Source organism: Brachyistius frenatus, unplaced genomic scaffold (genome assembly GCF_029030835.1).
Source record: "Brachyistius frenatus isolate BFR_SWC_R1_liver_20210118 unplaced genomic scaffold, ASM2903083v1 Contig_5, whole genome shotgun sequence".
Taxonomy (NCBI): Eukaryota; Metazoa; Chordata; class Actinopteri; family Embiotocidae; genus Brachyistius; species Brachyistius frenatus.
The window spans coordinates 5,634,914-5,652,837 of NW_027210604.1; the positions used below are offsets into that span (position 1 = coordinate 5,634,914).

The 17,924-nt window shown below is 42.0% G+C and overlaps 1 protein-coding gene across 2 annotated transcripts; it reads left to right on the forward strand.

Moving 5' to 3' along the window:
- Window positions 1-197: 197 nt before the first annotated feature.
- Window positions 198-17,105, forward strand: rbm27 (RNA binding motif protein 27). 2 transcript variants are annotated; one of them, XM_069718282.1, is made up of 21 exons: window positions 198-380; window positions 2,427-2,545; window positions 4,014-4,141; window positions 4,421-4,497; window positions 5,276-5,526; window positions 6,025-6,351; window positions 7,030-7,257; window positions 7,970-8,152; window positions 8,990-9,136; window positions 9,267-9,420; window positions 9,993-10,146; window positions 10,500-10,733; window positions 10,869-11,003; window positions 11,488-11,613; window positions 11,827-11,901; window positions 12,143-12,319; window positions 12,600-12,704; window positions 14,820-15,047; window positions 15,217-15,300; window positions 15,458-15,577; window positions 16,367-17,105. In XM_069718282.1, exons 1-21 carry the CDS (start codon window positions 322-324, stop codon window positions 16,469-16,471), a joined length of 3,216 nt encoding a protein of 1,071 aa, XP_069574383.1. In that variant the 5' UTR covers window positions 198-321; the 3' UTR covers window positions 16,472-17,105. The 2 variants fall into 2 exon arrangements, with proteins under 2 accessions (XP_069574383.1, XP_069574392.1); XM_069718291.1 differs by having other exon boundaries at window positions 10,872-11,003.
- Window positions 17,106-17,924: the final 819 nt, after the last annotated feature.

The window sequence follows — 17,924 nt, forward strand, 5'->3', positions numbered from 1 at the left end:
ATCAAGATTCTATTCATCTTGAAATTTTAATCCACAGCTAAAAAATAAATAAATCCGTCGGTGTGAACTTTAACGAACCGCTGTTTTAAAAAAATAAATAAATAAAAAAAAAAGGGGCAACGCGTGAATATAATGTCCCGTCGACAAGAGCGACGTTACGACAACTCGACTTCTGTTGCCATGCCGTAAAACATTTTGTCCGACCTGCCAGTGAGTGAAGAGAGACAGAAGGCCTTAAAAGCTTATAAATTTATAGACGATGAAAGTAGGGATATCAAGACGCTCTTTCTTTTTATAGACAGTATTGTAGTCTTTCTCACGATGCTCATACAGAATGTGGAAGCCCTGAAGTCGTGGCTGGCCAAACTCCTGGAGCCGATGTGAGTGTTGAATTGAAATGACATTTAGCTCGCATGCTACGTAGCTGCGTTAGCCGTCAATGGGGACTTGCTCGAATCTGTGGGGTGAATTCTTTGCACGAGTTAGCTCGCCGCTAGCCCAGCCCGGCCAGCCCAGCCGGGCCAGCCCCTCACAGCGACGAGAGGCAGTTTCAATTAGCGTAAACAAAAGAAATTAAAATTCTGCAAGACGCAGGGTGTTTGTCCGCGTTTGTTGCGCTTGTTATTTCAGGGTAGTTGGCACGCAGTCGGCCCACGATAATGTAACTTTATCACAGCTCGGTCGCAAAGCCATTAAGCTTCAACGCAGCTTAACTTGCATTTTATTAACCCGATTTTAAAATAACTTGAATCTCTCGGGCTATATCCGGCCTCACGTTACACAGTTGGACGCGATTATTATTTAAACATTTATTAATGGCTAAACGTGTAACGTTTGATCTTGTGAGTTACCATAGTTACACACGCACTCTTCACGCTTTCTCCGTTGTTTTTTTCGATATCGTCTTTAGATTTTTGCATATATAATGATGTGGCACACATGCTGACTGTTCCTGGTTTCTAAAGCTCCCATCGCTTGTACAGTGAATTTACCAGACTGTTCTAGTTGTCCTTGTCTTTTGACTTCACCCTTGTTGTCATTTATAGCCACATTTACTGCTGATTATTTATAAAAATTTAAAAAAAAAATCATAATATAAATATTTTGTGAAAGCACTAATTGTGCTATGTTTGTGCAATACTTTGGCACATCTGTTTGGTGAGGATTTTAGGGGGGGGGGGGGTCCTCCCCACAGCAAATTCTTCCAGTTTTTCAATGAAAAAAAAATATGCAATGAACAGGTTTTTTTTTTTTTTAATTTTATCATGATTGTTACCATATCTGTGTAAGATGTCCCAAAATAAATGGAAAAGCTAGAGCAGATAATAAACAAGCAATACCCCCCTCCCCCTCCCAAAAAAAAAAATCCAAGACAAAACTTGGTGAAGTCCAGCAGGGAACAAATACAACCGTCAGCTCTGGGAAAAGTCATTTAGTTCATTTTGATGCTCCCCACAATAATTTGGCTTCGGTGGTGGCCAAAATGGCTTGCGTGCTGCACCTAAGCCTTATAATGGCAGGGAAGCCCCGCCAATAGTCATCCCATATAACATCATTGCAATATTGATATTGAGGTATTTGGTCGAAAATATAGTGATATTTGACTTTGTTCACATCGCCCAGCCCTAGTAATTAAATGTGGATTCAGATCTTGCCAAAGAGTGCACATACTGTTGCCAAATGCGTTATTAGATTCACGTATCTGAAAAGTGATTAAAGAGAAGTTGATGTGTGACGTTCACCTTCCTCGCATAGGAAGGAATAATTAGATTCTTCCCGGGGCAAAAAAATTGAGGCAGCCTTGTTAACTAAATGTTTAAGTTATGATTGGCTTAATTTCAAGCACATTAATCCGCCATTTGAAGCAAAAATATTCAGCAATGCCTCTTTTTTTTTTTTTTTTTTTTTTTAATCTTTTGGTAATTTGTAATCATGGGGTGTTTGCCTGGTCATTGTTTTGTCTGTTAATTATGAGATACTCTGTTGGTTTCTTAAGGTCTAATGGAAGTGAGGGCAGTTTTGAGAATTTATAGTTTTGCCTAATACGCGAGCTGGCTGTTATTTAGTGAGGTATAAATGGACTCGGAGTTGTCAAGTGTGCTTTTCTTCTGTGTTGTTGTACTCTTGTAATAGCCCCATCACTCGTTGGCTGAGAAGACTTTTATCTTGATTTTTGTGGGGATTTTTTTTTTTTCTTTGGTGATGTACTGTCTCACAAGGCACTGGTTTGGTTCGAAAACGTTTGCCTACTTTGACATGCAGTATGTTGCAAGTGATTTAACTATAAATCTGACATCTGTTTTCTCCTCCAGTTTTGCCTCCTTATTTTCACTCATTAAACACTTCCTTGCTTTTTCCTTTTCCATTGTGTAATTGAATGAATGTACTGGGTGGCTGGACCTGAGGATATGTATTTTAATCTGCAGATGCGATGCTGACCCTTCTGCATTAGCTAACTATGTGGTGGCTCTCGTGAAGAAGGACAAATCGGAGAAGGAGCTCAAAGCACTTTGTGCCGATCAGCTTGATGTCTTCCTACAAAAAGGTATGAACTCCACATTCAGCTTTTCTGCCAATGTGACAACATACCGTTTTGATATTAATCCGAGTTGTTCGTGATCAAGAGAGTGGGGCAGAGGGTTTTCTGCCATTGTTTATTTTACTCGCACATCTCGCGGACAATAGAGGCTTTGCAGTTATGTCACAAATCCTCCGGGACTCACAGCTTGTGGCGGTGTACAGCTCAATGAGTGAACTGATTATTTGAAAATACCGGCTAAATCTATTCGGGTCAGGTTGGTGTTTTGCAAATATGTTGATTACAAACAAAGAAAAGCAGAATTTTTGAATTTAAAAACATAAGGTGTGATCGATATATACCGGCTTCTACCTTAATAAGTGACAGTGGAAATTAAAGTGGCAGAGTTCAGATAGCATCAGAGAGCTAACTAGTGCTAATGTAGCAAAGCAAGCAGTGTCTGGCACTATATGTTGTGTGTGTGTGTGTGTGTGTATATATATATATATATATATATATATATATATATATATATATTTACATCACCTTAATGGAGCAGCAGTTTTATAAGTGGTGAGGCAGCCAAAATGTATAAAAATAAACTATCTATTAGGATTCATTTCAGGTCATAAACTTAAGTTGTACATTCACAGGTGCAATCAGCTGCGCTTTCCCCATCTACTGCTTGTAAGTCCCTGATTTGGCCACAAGAGGGATTGTTACATCATTTGAAAGCACTCTACTGCATATTCTGTACGATGTTTACTTGTGTTACATGGAGCATCAAAATATTTAACTTGTGCTGCTCGCTTTCCATACATGGTTTGAATGATATAATCGCTTTATTTTTAATTGTACTGTAAAATCACCGTGGGACAACAATATGTTTTCAGGGGTTTAATTGAGCTGGTGATGAATACGCGTGTCAGCGATTGCTTTATTAAGTGTTGAGAATTCTAGGTTTGGAAACTACTATTTGGTTCCAAAAACAGCTGCTGATTGGGTTAAACTTTCCTGATACTTTAATCTTTACTGAATAAAATCACAGCACAAGGCCACAAAGGAAGGTACTGCTAAGTGTACAGCCTGTCAGAATTTTACTAATCCAGCTCACAGTCTTGGGAATAACACGCCTAACGATTGCACTCACATAAAATGGTTTCAATTATATCCTAAAAAGTACATTTACAGTATTTTTGTGTAATAGCACTCCTTTTTATGTTGTTTTATCATGTTATATTTTCATCAAGCAGCCTTTCCCTGTTTCATGTCTGCTGTGTGTTATTCATTTCATGCTTTTTATACTTTTGGATATATTTAGCGGGGGCACAAGAAGAGAATATATTTAGTGTGGGGTTATTCAGTACAACTGTAAGTACATTTCATGCCTGAGGTCCTTTTTGTTCTTCGAGGGAGAATGTACACCAAAAAAAAAAACTGCACGCAATTTTAGTGAAGATTAAATGCACTCACTTGATTCATTTTGCTCTTGCAGAGACAATAGGATTTGTTGATAAACTTTTTGAATGTCTGACGACCAAGAACTACCTGGGAAATCCAGCAGCCAAGGAAGCTCCTAAAGAGGAAATCAAACCACCTGCAGTCAAGTCTGACGTTGTAGAGGTAAGAATAGCTGATGGGAAATTTACTGGCCACATTTGGACTCCGAGAATGAATAACATTGCTGTGAAAATAAGTCTTGTTTATATAAAGCATCTTTAATGTGGCTTTGTATAGAAGGGGATGGAAGGATTCTGTTTTCTTTTAAGGCTTTGGATCAAAGAATTTGAGAATGTGTTCTGATAAAGCCTTTGTATCTCTAAATCTCTTTACATTTTAAAGCATGGAAAAAGAGGACAGCTTCAGTTTTAACTTTTTTTTTTTTTTTTCTCCCCCCTCAAGGCCGAAACTCCAGAGGAGAGAGAAAACAGGCGAAGGAGAAGTCCTCTGAGAAACCGCCCCGAATTCAACGAGTCCAGGTGCGGTGAATGCGTTCAACGTAGTGCCCAAGCATGAGGCATATGTTCATAGATGTACACTCACAGTATATGTCCTGTCTTATTATCAAATTTCCACAACACTGGGCCTTTTGATTGATTTGATTTGACTGCATTAGATTGCATGGTGTAGTTGCATAGAGATCTCTACATGTGGCTGTAATTGCATGGTTAGTTTGAAACCCCACGAGTCCCGCTTTTAGCTTGATGAAGGCCCTGGTGTCCAGTAACTTGTCCCTTGGCTGTGGTGCATCTAGTTACAGCAACAACTGTTGTACAATGATTCAAAACAGCAGTTAAACTGTTTAATGGGCTTTAATGTGTCATTTATATTTCCTGGCATTTATTCATTTGAAGAACATAACCATGCCACACTCACCCGTGGCTTTGTTTCTTTTTATGACAGAAATAATGTTACTTGTCATTTGGATAAATTTCATTTTCCTCAACTTTTACTGTGAAAGCTTCTATTAATGAAGCTCATTACTTCCTGTAGATTTTTTTTTTTTTTTTTTTAACACAAACAGCCTTTTGAAAATAATCAAATTAAAACCTCAAATTATTCCATTGATTTGGAGCAGATCAAAAGGAAGGGAGGCTTTTTACCAGACTATAATCAACTGTATATGTAAAACAAGCCTCTATCTAACAAGATGTTTCAAATAAAAGCATTTTTGTCTCTTTAGTACAGTCAAATTAAGGTCGCTGTGTGACAACTGATTTCAAATATTGCAGCCTGACTCTTTTGTGTTCACAACAGGTATAAAGATGGGAATTCAAACGTGTTCCCTCTCACTCATCAACCACCCAGAAGCCGCGACGACAGGAGGCGAGATGAGCGCAAGCGCCGTGAGTTTGATCGGCACGGGAAAAGCAGCAGCGACTCCCACCGCGAGCGGGAGCGGCACGAGCGCCGCAGGGGGAGCCCTCGCGGGAGGAGCTACAGCCGCAGCCGGAGCAGGAGTGGCAGCCGAGGAAAGAGCAGGGACAGGGAGCACAGAGGAGGCAGAGGTGAGAAAGTCCCCCCCACCCCGCTACACACACACACACACACACACACACATAATAACAGCACAGGGGAACCAGACCCACGAGTGTTCCAGGTTCCTGAAGCTCCTCCATTGAGATGAGCATTAGTGACACAGAAGTGCTGCAGGAGACATCTTGGATGTGACTTGCTGTAGATTGTTGAGAGGAGACCGAACGAAGTTCTGAATGCAGCCGATTGTATCGTTTTCTGTTGGATTGTTGATCAGTCTCGCTAGGAGTTGTTACGGAGGAGGAAACAATGTGGACAGCTTTGCAGTCACACCAGTGGGGATCCAACAACATGGGTTGGACTTGGCCTTATTTCCCACAAGGTTAATGTGCATAATTTGTTTGCCATGATGAGAGAAGTAGCTGTTTTTTTTAAATAGCTCAGAATTTACATTTCTGCTGTGGTCGATTACTTAACTGTAAAGCATTTTCGTGTTTTGTTAAAAGGATCTTCCTGCTTGTCTTCAACAGACTTCAAATCAAAGTTTGAGATGGAAAGAAAGGATACCGACGGCTACAACTCCACCACGTCTGGCCCCCAGCAGCAGCAGCAGCAGCAGCAGCAGCAGCAGCACCCGTCGCCTCTCCTGCCCTTACCCACACCCCCTCACCCCTTTTCCTCAGTGTCCGCTGGAGTCTCGGGACCTGGAGGGGTTACGGTAGTGGCACCTGTTCACCTGCCCGACAGCACCACAGACAGCTGGTCCGGCTTCTTCAGCTCCCAGAGACAAGATGGTGTCGGCAAGCCGTTCGGCAATAAGGTTGTGTCTCTGAAACAGCGCTGCAGGGATTATGATGGTAGGAACAGAGCTAATAATTGTTTCTCCTTTCTTTTGAATCCTGCTTTCTAGCAGTTCTTCTGCTCTGCAGAAACATTCATTTCTCCGTCACTGAGCCATTTATCTGTTAGGGCCCAACAGTAGTTTGCACTGTATCTTATTTGGAAGATACAATTTATGCATTTCAAAAAGGCGATCACAATAAAGTTAATTTTGTTCAAATTGAAAGAAAATGTTCATCATAATCTTCAAGTATGTGATATAACTATTGTAAAGTTTGCTCTGGCAAGTGTATAAACTCATTATCTTGCCACGAGGGGTTTGCTTAGTCTCTTCACTAATGGCCACTGTTTGGCTCTGTGCCCCCGCCTCCCCGGTGTCCCCAGTGAAAGACTGGCAAGCAAGTACGCTTGCACACACCTCAGTACAGAGACACAAGAGGGTTTAAATTTACCCATGGTCCCTGAAGCACACCGCTATCAGTCACAGTGCTCAAACCCAGCCTGTAGAGACCCAGGTCCTTAATGAGACTGTGGGGTAAATACAAGTACATACGTTGTTTATGTTTTAGCGGCTTTGGTCCTGGACATTTTGTTCATCATTTTTTTTTTTTTTTTTTCCTCTCATTGATTTGTGAATCATACACACCTGTGTGTTTAAGAGGAATTGTTTTGTTTGTTTTCTCTCCTTCGCACAGAAAAAGGATTTTGTGTTCGAGGTGACCTTTGCCCATTCGACCACGGCAATGACCCTCTCATCGTCGACGATGTCAATCTACCGAACATGATTCCGTTCCCGCCCCCGCCTGTTATGCCGCCGGCCGGCATGCCCATGCCCCCGATCACTGAGCCACCGCCCCCCCTCAGGATGCCTTCAATGCCACCCTACGGCCAGCCACCACCGCCAGGCGTCTTCCCCATGACAAGTAAGTATTACCACCACTTTGATGCTTAAACGGCAACTTCTAGAAATTGCATTGCTTTGAGCAGTAACGCTTCCCCGCGGCTAGTGCAACTGGTGGCCTGTGATTTCTACTAGCCACAGTAGCCACAGAAGGAAAACAGTTTATTCTTCTCTTAACCACTTTGTTGTCCTAAAAGAAAACATATTCATTGTGGTTACATTCTTGTTTTGTCAGTTATGGTCACCTCTAATTTGCAACCCTTTCTCAACCAGTTATGTTTGTGATGACATGTTGGGTTGACTGTGCAGTGGTGCACATACCAGAAAGCTCAATATTCAGGTGTTGCCCTTAATTTTATGTGACACTGTATCCATAATTGTGTGTGTGGCTGATCTGAAGACATCTGACATTATTGAAATGCATGTGATGGGAGTAAATGGTAAATTTGAATGATATGATTTCAGTGCCTGTGTTGGTAGGAATGCAGAAGCTATACTTGAAATGAAGCTTTGCTTAAGTGTAGAGTTGTTTTCTTTTTTTTCTTGTTAAATATGTCATATGTTATAAAGTTTAAGCATTTTCATTGAGCAGATGTTTCAACTTCCTTCCACCTCTCCTGTTTTATTAGAGCAGTCTGTGTAGCATGAATAAAGTTAGCATTTCAGACCAACGACTCACTGTCATACCTGCGATATACACCTGAGACATTAGCTTGGGCTTGTGTTTCCCTCAGGACCCCCACTGATAGCAACCAGTGGGATCGATACCCCCAACCACCAATCTGCAATCACTTCTTCTCCTCCTATCGGACCGCCTGGCGTGGGGCTGCCACCTACTCTTCCTCCTCCTCCTCCTCCTCCACCCCCCTCCTCGTCTTCATCTGTGTCTCTTCGTCCGCAATATGTCCAGTCTGAATGTAAGCAGAGATGCTTTTCCTATTCAGATTGGCACTGTGTATTTGGAGGCGACATGACTGTGCCTTTTCACGTGATTTTTTTTTTTTTTTCCTTCTATACATTTTTTCTTTCCTTTCCACTTCCTGTGTTCTCAGTTTATTACAGTAGAACAAACTTTCTAAAGTTTACCCATAAAATGAGAACGTGTGACATTATGTGTGCAGTGCGTGATGCTCATTCATGTCTTCAGGCTGCAGTAACAATTGTGGACCAGAGGGTAGCGCTGTTTATCAACCTACAAGACAAAGTAGCTGACAAGTTAACAGAACTCTGCTACGTCTCATTGGGTTGAGTGCTTCTCTCTCAATTCTGCTCATGAAGTAGTTCCAGTCATACAGAAAATTTAAGGCTGAGTTCAAATGGAAAGGGTTTATTTTTAGTTCATTACAAAGTCACATTTGTTTTACTTAAATTCCAATGTGATATCCAAAATATCCTAACTGTCATTAAGGCTTTTATTTTGTTAATTTTGTATTTGTGTTACACTAAGGTGGAGCTCAGGATATATGATCATGTTTGGTGTTTCATCTTAATCTATCTTTTTTTAATTTATTTTTTTATTAATATAATTATTTATTATTCTTCCTTTATACATTTGTACACACTTTGTCAATACTGAATATTTATATTGTGCTCTGCATCGAGCTGTGTTTAACACATTCCAACTCATTTAGGGGAATTTTCTGCATTTTTTTTCTTTCCCTTTTTTAATTTATGTTTTCAAGGCTTCATATGTTTACATGAATGTTTCATTTTCCTTCTAACAACTTGTGTGTTTGTTAATCTGTACACAATAGATAACTACGATCCAGAGGGCTACAACCCAGAGTCTCCAGGCCTGACCGCAGCAGGTCGTAACCCATATCGTCAGTTCATTCCCCGGGTGCAGACCCAACGCTCCAACCTCATCGGCCTCACCTCCAACGAAGGACAAGGTTCCAGAGGTAACAAACATTCAATTGTTCCTCCCCCAAATTGATCATGGGAACGCTGAATGCTTGTGTGATTAAAAGACAGCTTTTCTTTGAATGTTAAAGCTTCTCTTATTATTGTATCTGTGTGTGTACCCTCCAGCTGCCAATATAGTGATCCAGACAGAGCCTGCCATTGCAGCCAGCACCCCTGGGAGTAACGCTTCCCGTTTCAACACAGAGCAGGACAGCAGGAAGAGGACCATGGGTCCCAGTACAGCTGAGGGAACAGCAACTAAAAAACCCTGGATGGAGAAGTAAGGACATGCATATTTAAAAAGTTTCAAAGGTTAAAACTTGGAAAGGAAGAAACTTTCACACATGAAGCAACATCTTAAATGAGGATTGCACGTGTTGTGTAACAGCAGTTTTTGTTTTGTGAAGAATTTTGAAGAAACATGGCAGCTGAAATTTGATCAAATTTGTGTCTCACCCCATTTCCCATTACTGCTAAGGGAGCTTTGTTTCAAGCCAAGGTGACTCAGGCCAGCAGCCTATCTTTTGTCTCACTTGTGGGAAGCTGTTGCACACAAACAACACCCCCATGACTAGGATGCTATTCCACAGCAAAGACTCGCCCTGTAATCCATCTTAAGTGTCAAGCAGGTTGACATGTAGCCGTCTTCTACAGGTATAACTTTTAAATGGCCTGTAGGGACTAAAGTATGAAGGCAGAAACTTGAATCTCAGGTCATCAATCTTGGTTCCATTACACTGACTATCATTTGCTGTGAGCACAAAATATCGATTAGCCCGTCCGCTTATTATTCTCTGTAAGCAAATGTGGCAAACTGAAGACGCCGACATCACCATGTCCCTCTTGTTTCAGGCCTGGCTTTAATAACCAACATAAGAGCGTTTTTCCCAAGAGGAACCACTACGTCAACACAAAGTTGGAGGTGCGCAAGATCCCACGTGAGCTCAACAACATCACCAAGCTCAACGAGCACTTCTGCAAGTTTGGAACCATCGTCAATATACAGGTAAAATGCATCTTATGCTGCTGCAAACCTGCAAGTGGCCACAGTTCTCATTTGTTGAAGGGATCATTTTGACAAGTGTAGAGCAGATTAGTGGTCATAGATGTATTTGAGTAAATTCAGTCTGTCTAAACATAATAGAAAATAAATTCTAGACTAAAATGTGATAACTAACTTATTGAATAGTGGTCATGTTACTTTTAATAATGTACTAAATGTGTGTGGGTTTTTTTTTGTTTTTTGGGGGGATTGTGGCTTTGTTTTGTTTTTTGAGTGAAAGTCCACCAAGTTCTGCAGAAGATCTTTGTTTGGTCACATGACAGGCGACTAACCTCGACACTCTGCTCCGAATCCAGGTTGTGTTCGGCGGCGACCCGGAGGCAGCATTGATCCAGTACACTAAGAACGAAGAAGCCAGACGGGCCATATCCAGCATCGAGGCGGTCCTCAACAACCGCTTCATCCGGGTGTACTGGCACCGCGAGCCTGGCACCAACACTACAGGGCTTCAGCAGCAGGAGCAGAGTTCAGGGAGCCAGGTGGCCGGGTCCGCGCCCACCCAGGCGCCGCTGCACGGCAACATGCATAAAGTTAGTATAGAGCCGAAACATACAAAAGTCATTCACATATATATATATATATTTTTTTTTTGAGGCTGACATTTTAGTCATTTAACTTCAGTCGACTCGCTTCGTTTTAATTTGTCCTTCCATTTCTTTTACCAGCAGGGCATCAAGCAGCACAATCCAGCTGCCTATGTGTTGAACAATACTGTGCCCAAGCATCACCTGCCTGCAGCGGCTGGGACGACAACCACACCCAAGCCAGACAACCTCAATCCAAACACCGACTCGGTCGCTGTACGTTTCAGTCCATCTTTTGCAGATTACAGAGAGCAGGCCTCTTGGCTTTCTGTGCAAAGTGGAGCAGATTGACCAAATTTGCGCAGCTCCGTGAGGCTCAAAGTGCTCTCAGCTACATGAAGGGGCCAAAATACGACAACGCTAACATGCTGATCTTAACTTTCTGAATGTAGCATATTAGCATATTTTCTTCCTGATGGTGTTAATCCATCCAGTTGCTGAGATTGTATAGTTGTTGAGTAGAATACACGCTGTATTGTATATATATATTCTATATAGATGTATATCATTAGGAATTTCAGTGCGCCAGACCACACTAGTCAAAACGGACCGACTAGCATTTGTTTGCATGTGTCCCGAGATGGGACATTGAGTTACGAGGTAACTGGTTGGTAATTAGCAATGCATTCTTGTGTAGGTGTGCTGCGGTCTCTTTCTGATGACCTAAATGTGTCTTTTTTCGTCTCTCTGCGTGACTTAGGTGGCGCCTGCACTGACAAATGCCCAGAGGGGCCCCTACACTTCCACAGCCCTCAAGTCATCCTCAAAGAGCCTTGGGAAAACGGGAAAAGCACTGGAAGCACAGGAAGCTCTCAAGAAGAAACAGGCACGCTGCTTAATTTGCTTTCATATTTTGACTGCGAAAAGAATAGCGGCGCTAGGATTAGCCATTTGTTTCTCTCAAGGGCCACCAGTGAGACGAACGCTACTATTGAAAAATAAAATGTCCACCGGCAGCAAATGGCGTGTGTTTTTTTTGTTTTGTTTTGTTTTTTTACCTCTGTGAAAGTTATTGACTCGTTGTCGTTTTTCCATCTAGGAGGCAATAAAACTCCAACAGGACATGAGGAAGAAGAAGCAAGAGATGTTAAAGACACAGATTGAGTGTCAGAAAGTAAGACATTCATCTCTTAAACTATTCTTCATCCCTTTTTCCTATTTTCTGTCCTTGTGTTGCTTTTCTCTCACCTTCTCTCAGGTCCCCATCCCTCCTTTTCTTTGCATATCCTTTTAAATAGATGGATATACTTTATTGATCCCGCAAGGGGACATTTTTTTTTAAATTTTTTTTTTTTTTTTTTTTTTTTTAATGTTTCCGCCTTTTTCGCTCTCGTTACTTGTCCCTGTTCCTCCAGGCACTGATAAACCGCCTGGAGAAGAACCGAGGTATGAAACCTGAGGAGAGAGCCAACATCATGAAAACCCTGAAGGAGCTAACGGAGAAGATTAACCAGCTTCAGAGTGAAATGTACCCTGCCTCCCAGGTCTCCAGTGGCAAAACCAACCACAACCAGCCCAAAACCAAGACTGATGTAAGTTTGGGCCCATTTGGCTTTGAACATGACGGAGTGTTTACCTCTATTTGTGTCGTGAAATTTAAATCTGGTGGTTCGATTTTTAGTAGTCGGTACAGGTTTTACCAGCTCACAAGTTTATGTTTTTCCATTGATTGACTTTGTTGGTCACAGAGTTCACAAAAGTTGATCTGAGGATTATTATTTTCACCTGTGGGTCTCTTTTGAAATGGTCAGTTTTATTGCTTCTCTGGATTTAGTGAAAATGGTTTTTAATTTGATATGGCGTGTTCTCCAGGCCCAGAAGGAATTGCTAGATGCTGAGCTGGACTTTCACAAGAAGATGAGTTCTGGTGAGGACACGACGGATCTCAAGAGAAAACTGGGGCAGCTACAGGTAGAGGTAAGACACACACACACACACACACACACGGTACATAACCATGATGAATGATCTGAACAGAAAGCAGACACGCCGTACACAAACGAAGCAATAGACAGTGACAGCATCTTGCATCATCAACACTTTTCTTGAGCGCCGAATTAGAGGATGCGATACCAAGAAATGCCTCAGAGGAAGTTTACAGATAAGATTGTTGTCGCGGGCTGTTCTGCAAACGGGGGAAAGAACCTGCACACATGTAAACGTTCACCAATAAAAAGAATATAACACTGTACTGTGCGAAAGCTCTTATTTTATAAATGCTATGGGGCTCCAGGAGTCTCTACAGACTTTAATGCATTATTCAACTCCTAATGATTAACTTTAGATGTCATCGTAACAAGATGATGGATAGTTAGTCCGAATTGAATTGAATAGTCGGTGTGTAATTCTGAGCATGAAGCATCTGTTGGGACGTGCTGGAACGACAATTCTGATTCATGTTGGCTCCGCTTCACATTGCGAAGGACGTAAAGAACCTGGTGCTCCAAACCACAGGACACCTTCAGAGGTCTCTGTAGAGTCCATTCCTTAGCGGGCTGTCCGGCATATTAGACATCTCATCAGTGTGTCGCTGCTTATTAATAACAAAAGTCATTTCCGAATGAGAAATCTTGGTAGAAATAAAACTGTTAAGAGATCGAAGTGCCTTTAGAAATCCTCAGAACTCTTCTCCGTTTGTGCCACGAGACACCAAAAAAAACATGCTGGGAAGCTCAGACGTTGATATATCCCTGTTCTTTAAATTAGTTAGGACGCCCACTCACACCTTAGTATCGTCCCATTGATTGAAAACACCTGATTTATATTTAACCATAAAATGAACTGCTGATCCTGGAGGTTCGCATATGCTCACAGATATGTGAAATTGGATCATTTTCCTCAATAAACAAATGACCAAGTGAAAATGAAACGGAATAAGCGTTAACTCGGTTCTCCCGATCTACATTTAAGACCCGTGTGAAACTCCGATGACGTTTAGGTCATATTAATGTTGAAAAAGAGAAACTTCAGCTGGAAGGTCTGATGACCCGACCATGGAAAGTGCCCCGAGATGACATGAGTTGCAATTTTAGCAATATATGAATGAAACTGAAGATAATTAACTGGTACAAACCCTGAAGGATGTTAACTGTAAAAAAAAATTAATAAAAAAACATTTAAAATAGAAAGTCTTGTTTTCTTGTTCATTTAGATTTAGTTCACCCCACTCCCACCCCCTCAAAAAAAAAAAAAAAAAAAAAAAACTCTTAAATTGGCATCATGACAGGAAGTAGTTACTCAGCCCAGCCTGGCCCCACATCACCTCGTCACTTTAATCCGCCTGTGCACTCCGACACAGACGAGGTCGAGGTCGGCTGTGTCTCGAGATCAAGCAAACAACACAGCTTTCGGTAGCAACACCCTCCTTTGCATGTTTTCTTCTCTTTTTTTTTTTCTTTTTTTTTTTTCTTTAACCTCGGGGCCCTAAATTAGCTTGTCGTTAAAATATGCATAACCCCCTCCCCCCTCATGCATCCAAACCCAACCCTCCTTCTGCACATTAAACTGCAGCCACTTTAGCAAGCCCAGAGGAACAGCCGCTAACGTAGCCAAATCAGACACAAGTCCTACACTGATGGAGCCCCGTCTCATTAATGTTTGAGTCGCCGCTCCTTGCAAGAAAATCGCAGGGATGACAATTAAAAGGGGAGAAGTGAGGGAGGGACAAATGGAGGGGAGAGCGGCCGTGAGGTTGCGGGGTGGTTTAAGAAGCGAGGCGATGTCGCTTTAAAAATGGAGGAGCGACAACCAGTGGTAAAGGGCAGAGAAGTGACCGAGTATGGAGAGAATGTTTCGCCTCCTGAAGATGGATGGTGTTTGTTTTTTTTTTTTTTTTTTTTGTCTCGCCTGCGCGGGTTGTGATTTTTTTTTTTTTTTTTTTCCTTTGAACGTATAGACGGGGTTAGATTAGTTCACGAGGCCAGATTTTGGGCGGGTGCCCCTTCTGTTCGCGTCTGTGCGCACCGAAAAAACGCAGCGTGCGGTCAGTTGTCGTGTAACACTGAACCGCCCGGTGTGTGTCCTCCTTTTCAGGCGACGCGGTTGGGTTTGATCCGGCCTCCAGCGGGTCGAGGTCGCGACCGAGGGAAGATGGCGCTGGAGCCCGGCGCCATGCACGTGAGCCACGGCAGGAGCAGGAGCCGGGAGATGATGGGCCGCGGCAGGGCCGTGAACCGCATGGTGGTCGACCACAGACCCAGAGCCCTGGCCATCTTAGGGGTCACTCAGGAGGAGAAAGAGGAGCTCATGCCGCACTTTGTGGTGAGGACATGGAAGGACTTGGCAAGATTTGTCCTCCTAAAATATTTGAAATTTGCAGTGATAAGCACAAATGGATTTCGAGTGAGCAACGTTTTCAATCAAAATGTCGCGAGGACAGCTTCTGCTCAAGTTCAATCACACTGATCTTTATTTATTTTTTTATCATTAGAAATTTGGTGAGATCGAGGATCTCCGTGACCAAGATGCCACCAGCGTTGTCATGACCTTTAAGACACGAAGTGAAGCAGAAAATGTAAGTCGCATGACTCCCGAGTAGCACCAGGCTTTCTCTCCTTCTTTCTGCTTTCCCTCGTCCGATCTTCTGAAATATTTCATACATTTTTACTGATGTCAAATCAGTGAAAGCTCTAACTTCACCGTGCAATTGTCTCCGCCGTTTTGTTTTCTAGGCTGCCAACCAGGGGGCTAAGTTCAAAGGTCGCGTTCTGCAGATTTCCTGGTACAAGCCCAAGACGCCGGCCGTTCCAACGGAGGCAGAGGAGGAAGAGGCTAAAGACGAGGACAATACGGTACGACGACACACTCAAACCCGCTTGACATGACTCCCGCGGCTTCACATTTTAGTTACACCTAGTCTGATGAGGTGTGTGTGTGTGTGTGTCTGTAAGTTAAAATTCAAAGTGGGGAAACTTTTGGAAGTTTTTAGTCTCATCCACAGATTTTACTTGTACATTTCTTTCTGATACGCCTAAATTTTTCACTGCATCTCCCAATGGCAAATCAGGGCAAGCCTCTCAGTACTAAGAGCATCTTAACCCCCCCCCGCCCCCCAGAGTAAAACTGCATTACTGTCAGGTGAAATCCTTATACTGTATTTTTATGTTTTAAGTTGCATTTTGGAGAATGCAGTCTTCCTTGCGTGAGAATAAGTTATGCCTGCACTTTAATATGCTTCGTGTACATTTTTTTTTTTTTTTTTTTTTCTAAGGGTGTGATAACCATTCTAAAGGTTCACGCACGGTTAGAAATGAATATTTCCTGGCCAGGGCTGATCCACTCATAGTCACTTGATGTCCGCCATATTTTGGATATAATCAGCCTGTTTTGTTTTTAATGAACCATCTCCCAGAAACCCAGAGTAACCACTGAGAGCCGAGTTTGTGACGCTGCCAGTCCTCACCGTTTTTAGAATGTACAACCGCATGCATTACAAATATCTGACACGGATGATTGGAAGGTTTTGTTTTCCGTGCAAATGTGTCCAAATCGAAACAGCTTCAAGACGTCACAGTGCAACGAAACAGACCTTAGCTTCTAAGAGCGCTAAATACGAGAGTGGTGTTCTTTGTTTTGAATAGAAGGAGGCTAGCTCTTATTTGCCTGGAGAGGAGGAGGAAGAAGAGGAGGAGGAGGAGGATGACGATGAAGACGACGAGTACGAGAGCCGATCTTGGAGGCGATGAAGAGATCGAGATTCTCCAACGGAATCAGTGGTTGTTTTTGTTTTTTTTTCTCCCACATAAAATCAGTACAAAGGAACTCACTTCTTTTTTTCTTTTTTTTTTTCCTTTCCAGTATTTTCAAACTAAGTGATTTTAGACTCTAATCAAAATAGAAGCGTCTTTACTTTATTGTACATCAGAAGAAGTCTAGAGGGCAAACGGCTTTTGTATCCCTCAACTAAACAATTGTTTAAAACATCTCACTTTTGCAGAGAAAGATAAATGTTAACTTGTTCTTATAGATAGAAGAAAAAAAAAAAAAAAAAAAAAAAAACCTATGTAAGTTTCGGTGTGCTTACGAGATGATTAATATCAGTAATGCACAACATTTGTGTCTACTGTGAATAGGTATTTTTATACATACTGTATTTAAGCTCTTTTTCTCACCAGTTTTTGTAAAATCTTGTCCTCTGTTCAGGGACAGTCATTCCATCACCAATAGGACGTGCTCTGTTGCTACCAGAGAGATATTTATTTATTTTTCCACCGCATCAACACACTGTGCCGTACCGATATTGGCACAGCAGGGTATGGTTTTCCCATTTCACTTTGCTCACCGTTTGTTTTTGTCTGGCTAAGCCCTTCCACCGCCCCCCCCCCCCGCCCCTCCTCCCCCAAAATGTTACGTTTTCCCCCCCGTTTCTTCTCTCTTTGACAGTAGATTCGTGAGCACATGCCAGTCCGTGCATGACGGAATCCCCAAACAAACCCATGCCCAGCACCCCCCCCAACGGTGGCGATACTGTACCGTGACCATACTGGAGGTATACAGACTTGTATTAGCACTGTACGTGCAGGTACAGAAGGATACCAGTGCAATAGGAAAACCCAAACGACGTTTACAAGTTGACACAGTCTTGAAGTAAATATTCAAATTCTCCCCGCTTGTATTCCATTGCTCACTCAATGTCCAGTGCCACTCTGTGTAAATACACACCCAAGACAGGTGTTCTCCATTTTCTAAGAGTGTGCAACATTTTCACTTGTTCTATTCCGTCCCGCGGTCACTCAACGGGCCCGACGGGACAAAGATCAGATCACCAATTTCAAAAAATGTGAGATCCATAGACAGGTGTTTGAATGTAATACTGAACAGTTGATTTTAATATATAGATATATATATATATATATATAATTTCTTTGCCTTACACAATCAGCGGATTGCTGAATTTTTACAGGATTTGTGATTTACTTTTGTAAATTTTGTAAATGCTTGAAAGAGAAATTACTGTTTTACTTTGTTTTCTCTTTTTTTTTTTTTTTTTATATATATATCATTTTAAACGAATGACAAGGTTGTATCAGGTAGACAAGGTCAAGCAAGAGTGTTTAGCGTCTCTGCTACTTCGAAAGAATCTTTTTCATTTGTGTTGAACTAGTTCACGATGATATTTCAATAAATTTGTCACCTGAG

Excerpts from the sequence above, each read along its gene's own strand:
- rbm27 (XM_069718282.1), top strand. The coding sequence starts at position 322 with ATGCTCATACAGAATGTGGAAGCCCTGAAGTCGTGGCTGGCCAAACTC. Across the intron at positions 5,527-6,024 it reads GGAGCACAGAGGAGGCAGAG|ACTTCAAATCAAAGTTTGAG; the intron begins GTGAGAAAGTCC and ends TGTCTTCAACAG. Across the intron at positions 12,705-14,819 it reads TGGGGCAGCTACAGGTAGAG|GCGACGCGGTTGGGTTTGAT; the intron begins GTAAGACACACA and ends CCTCCTTTTCAG.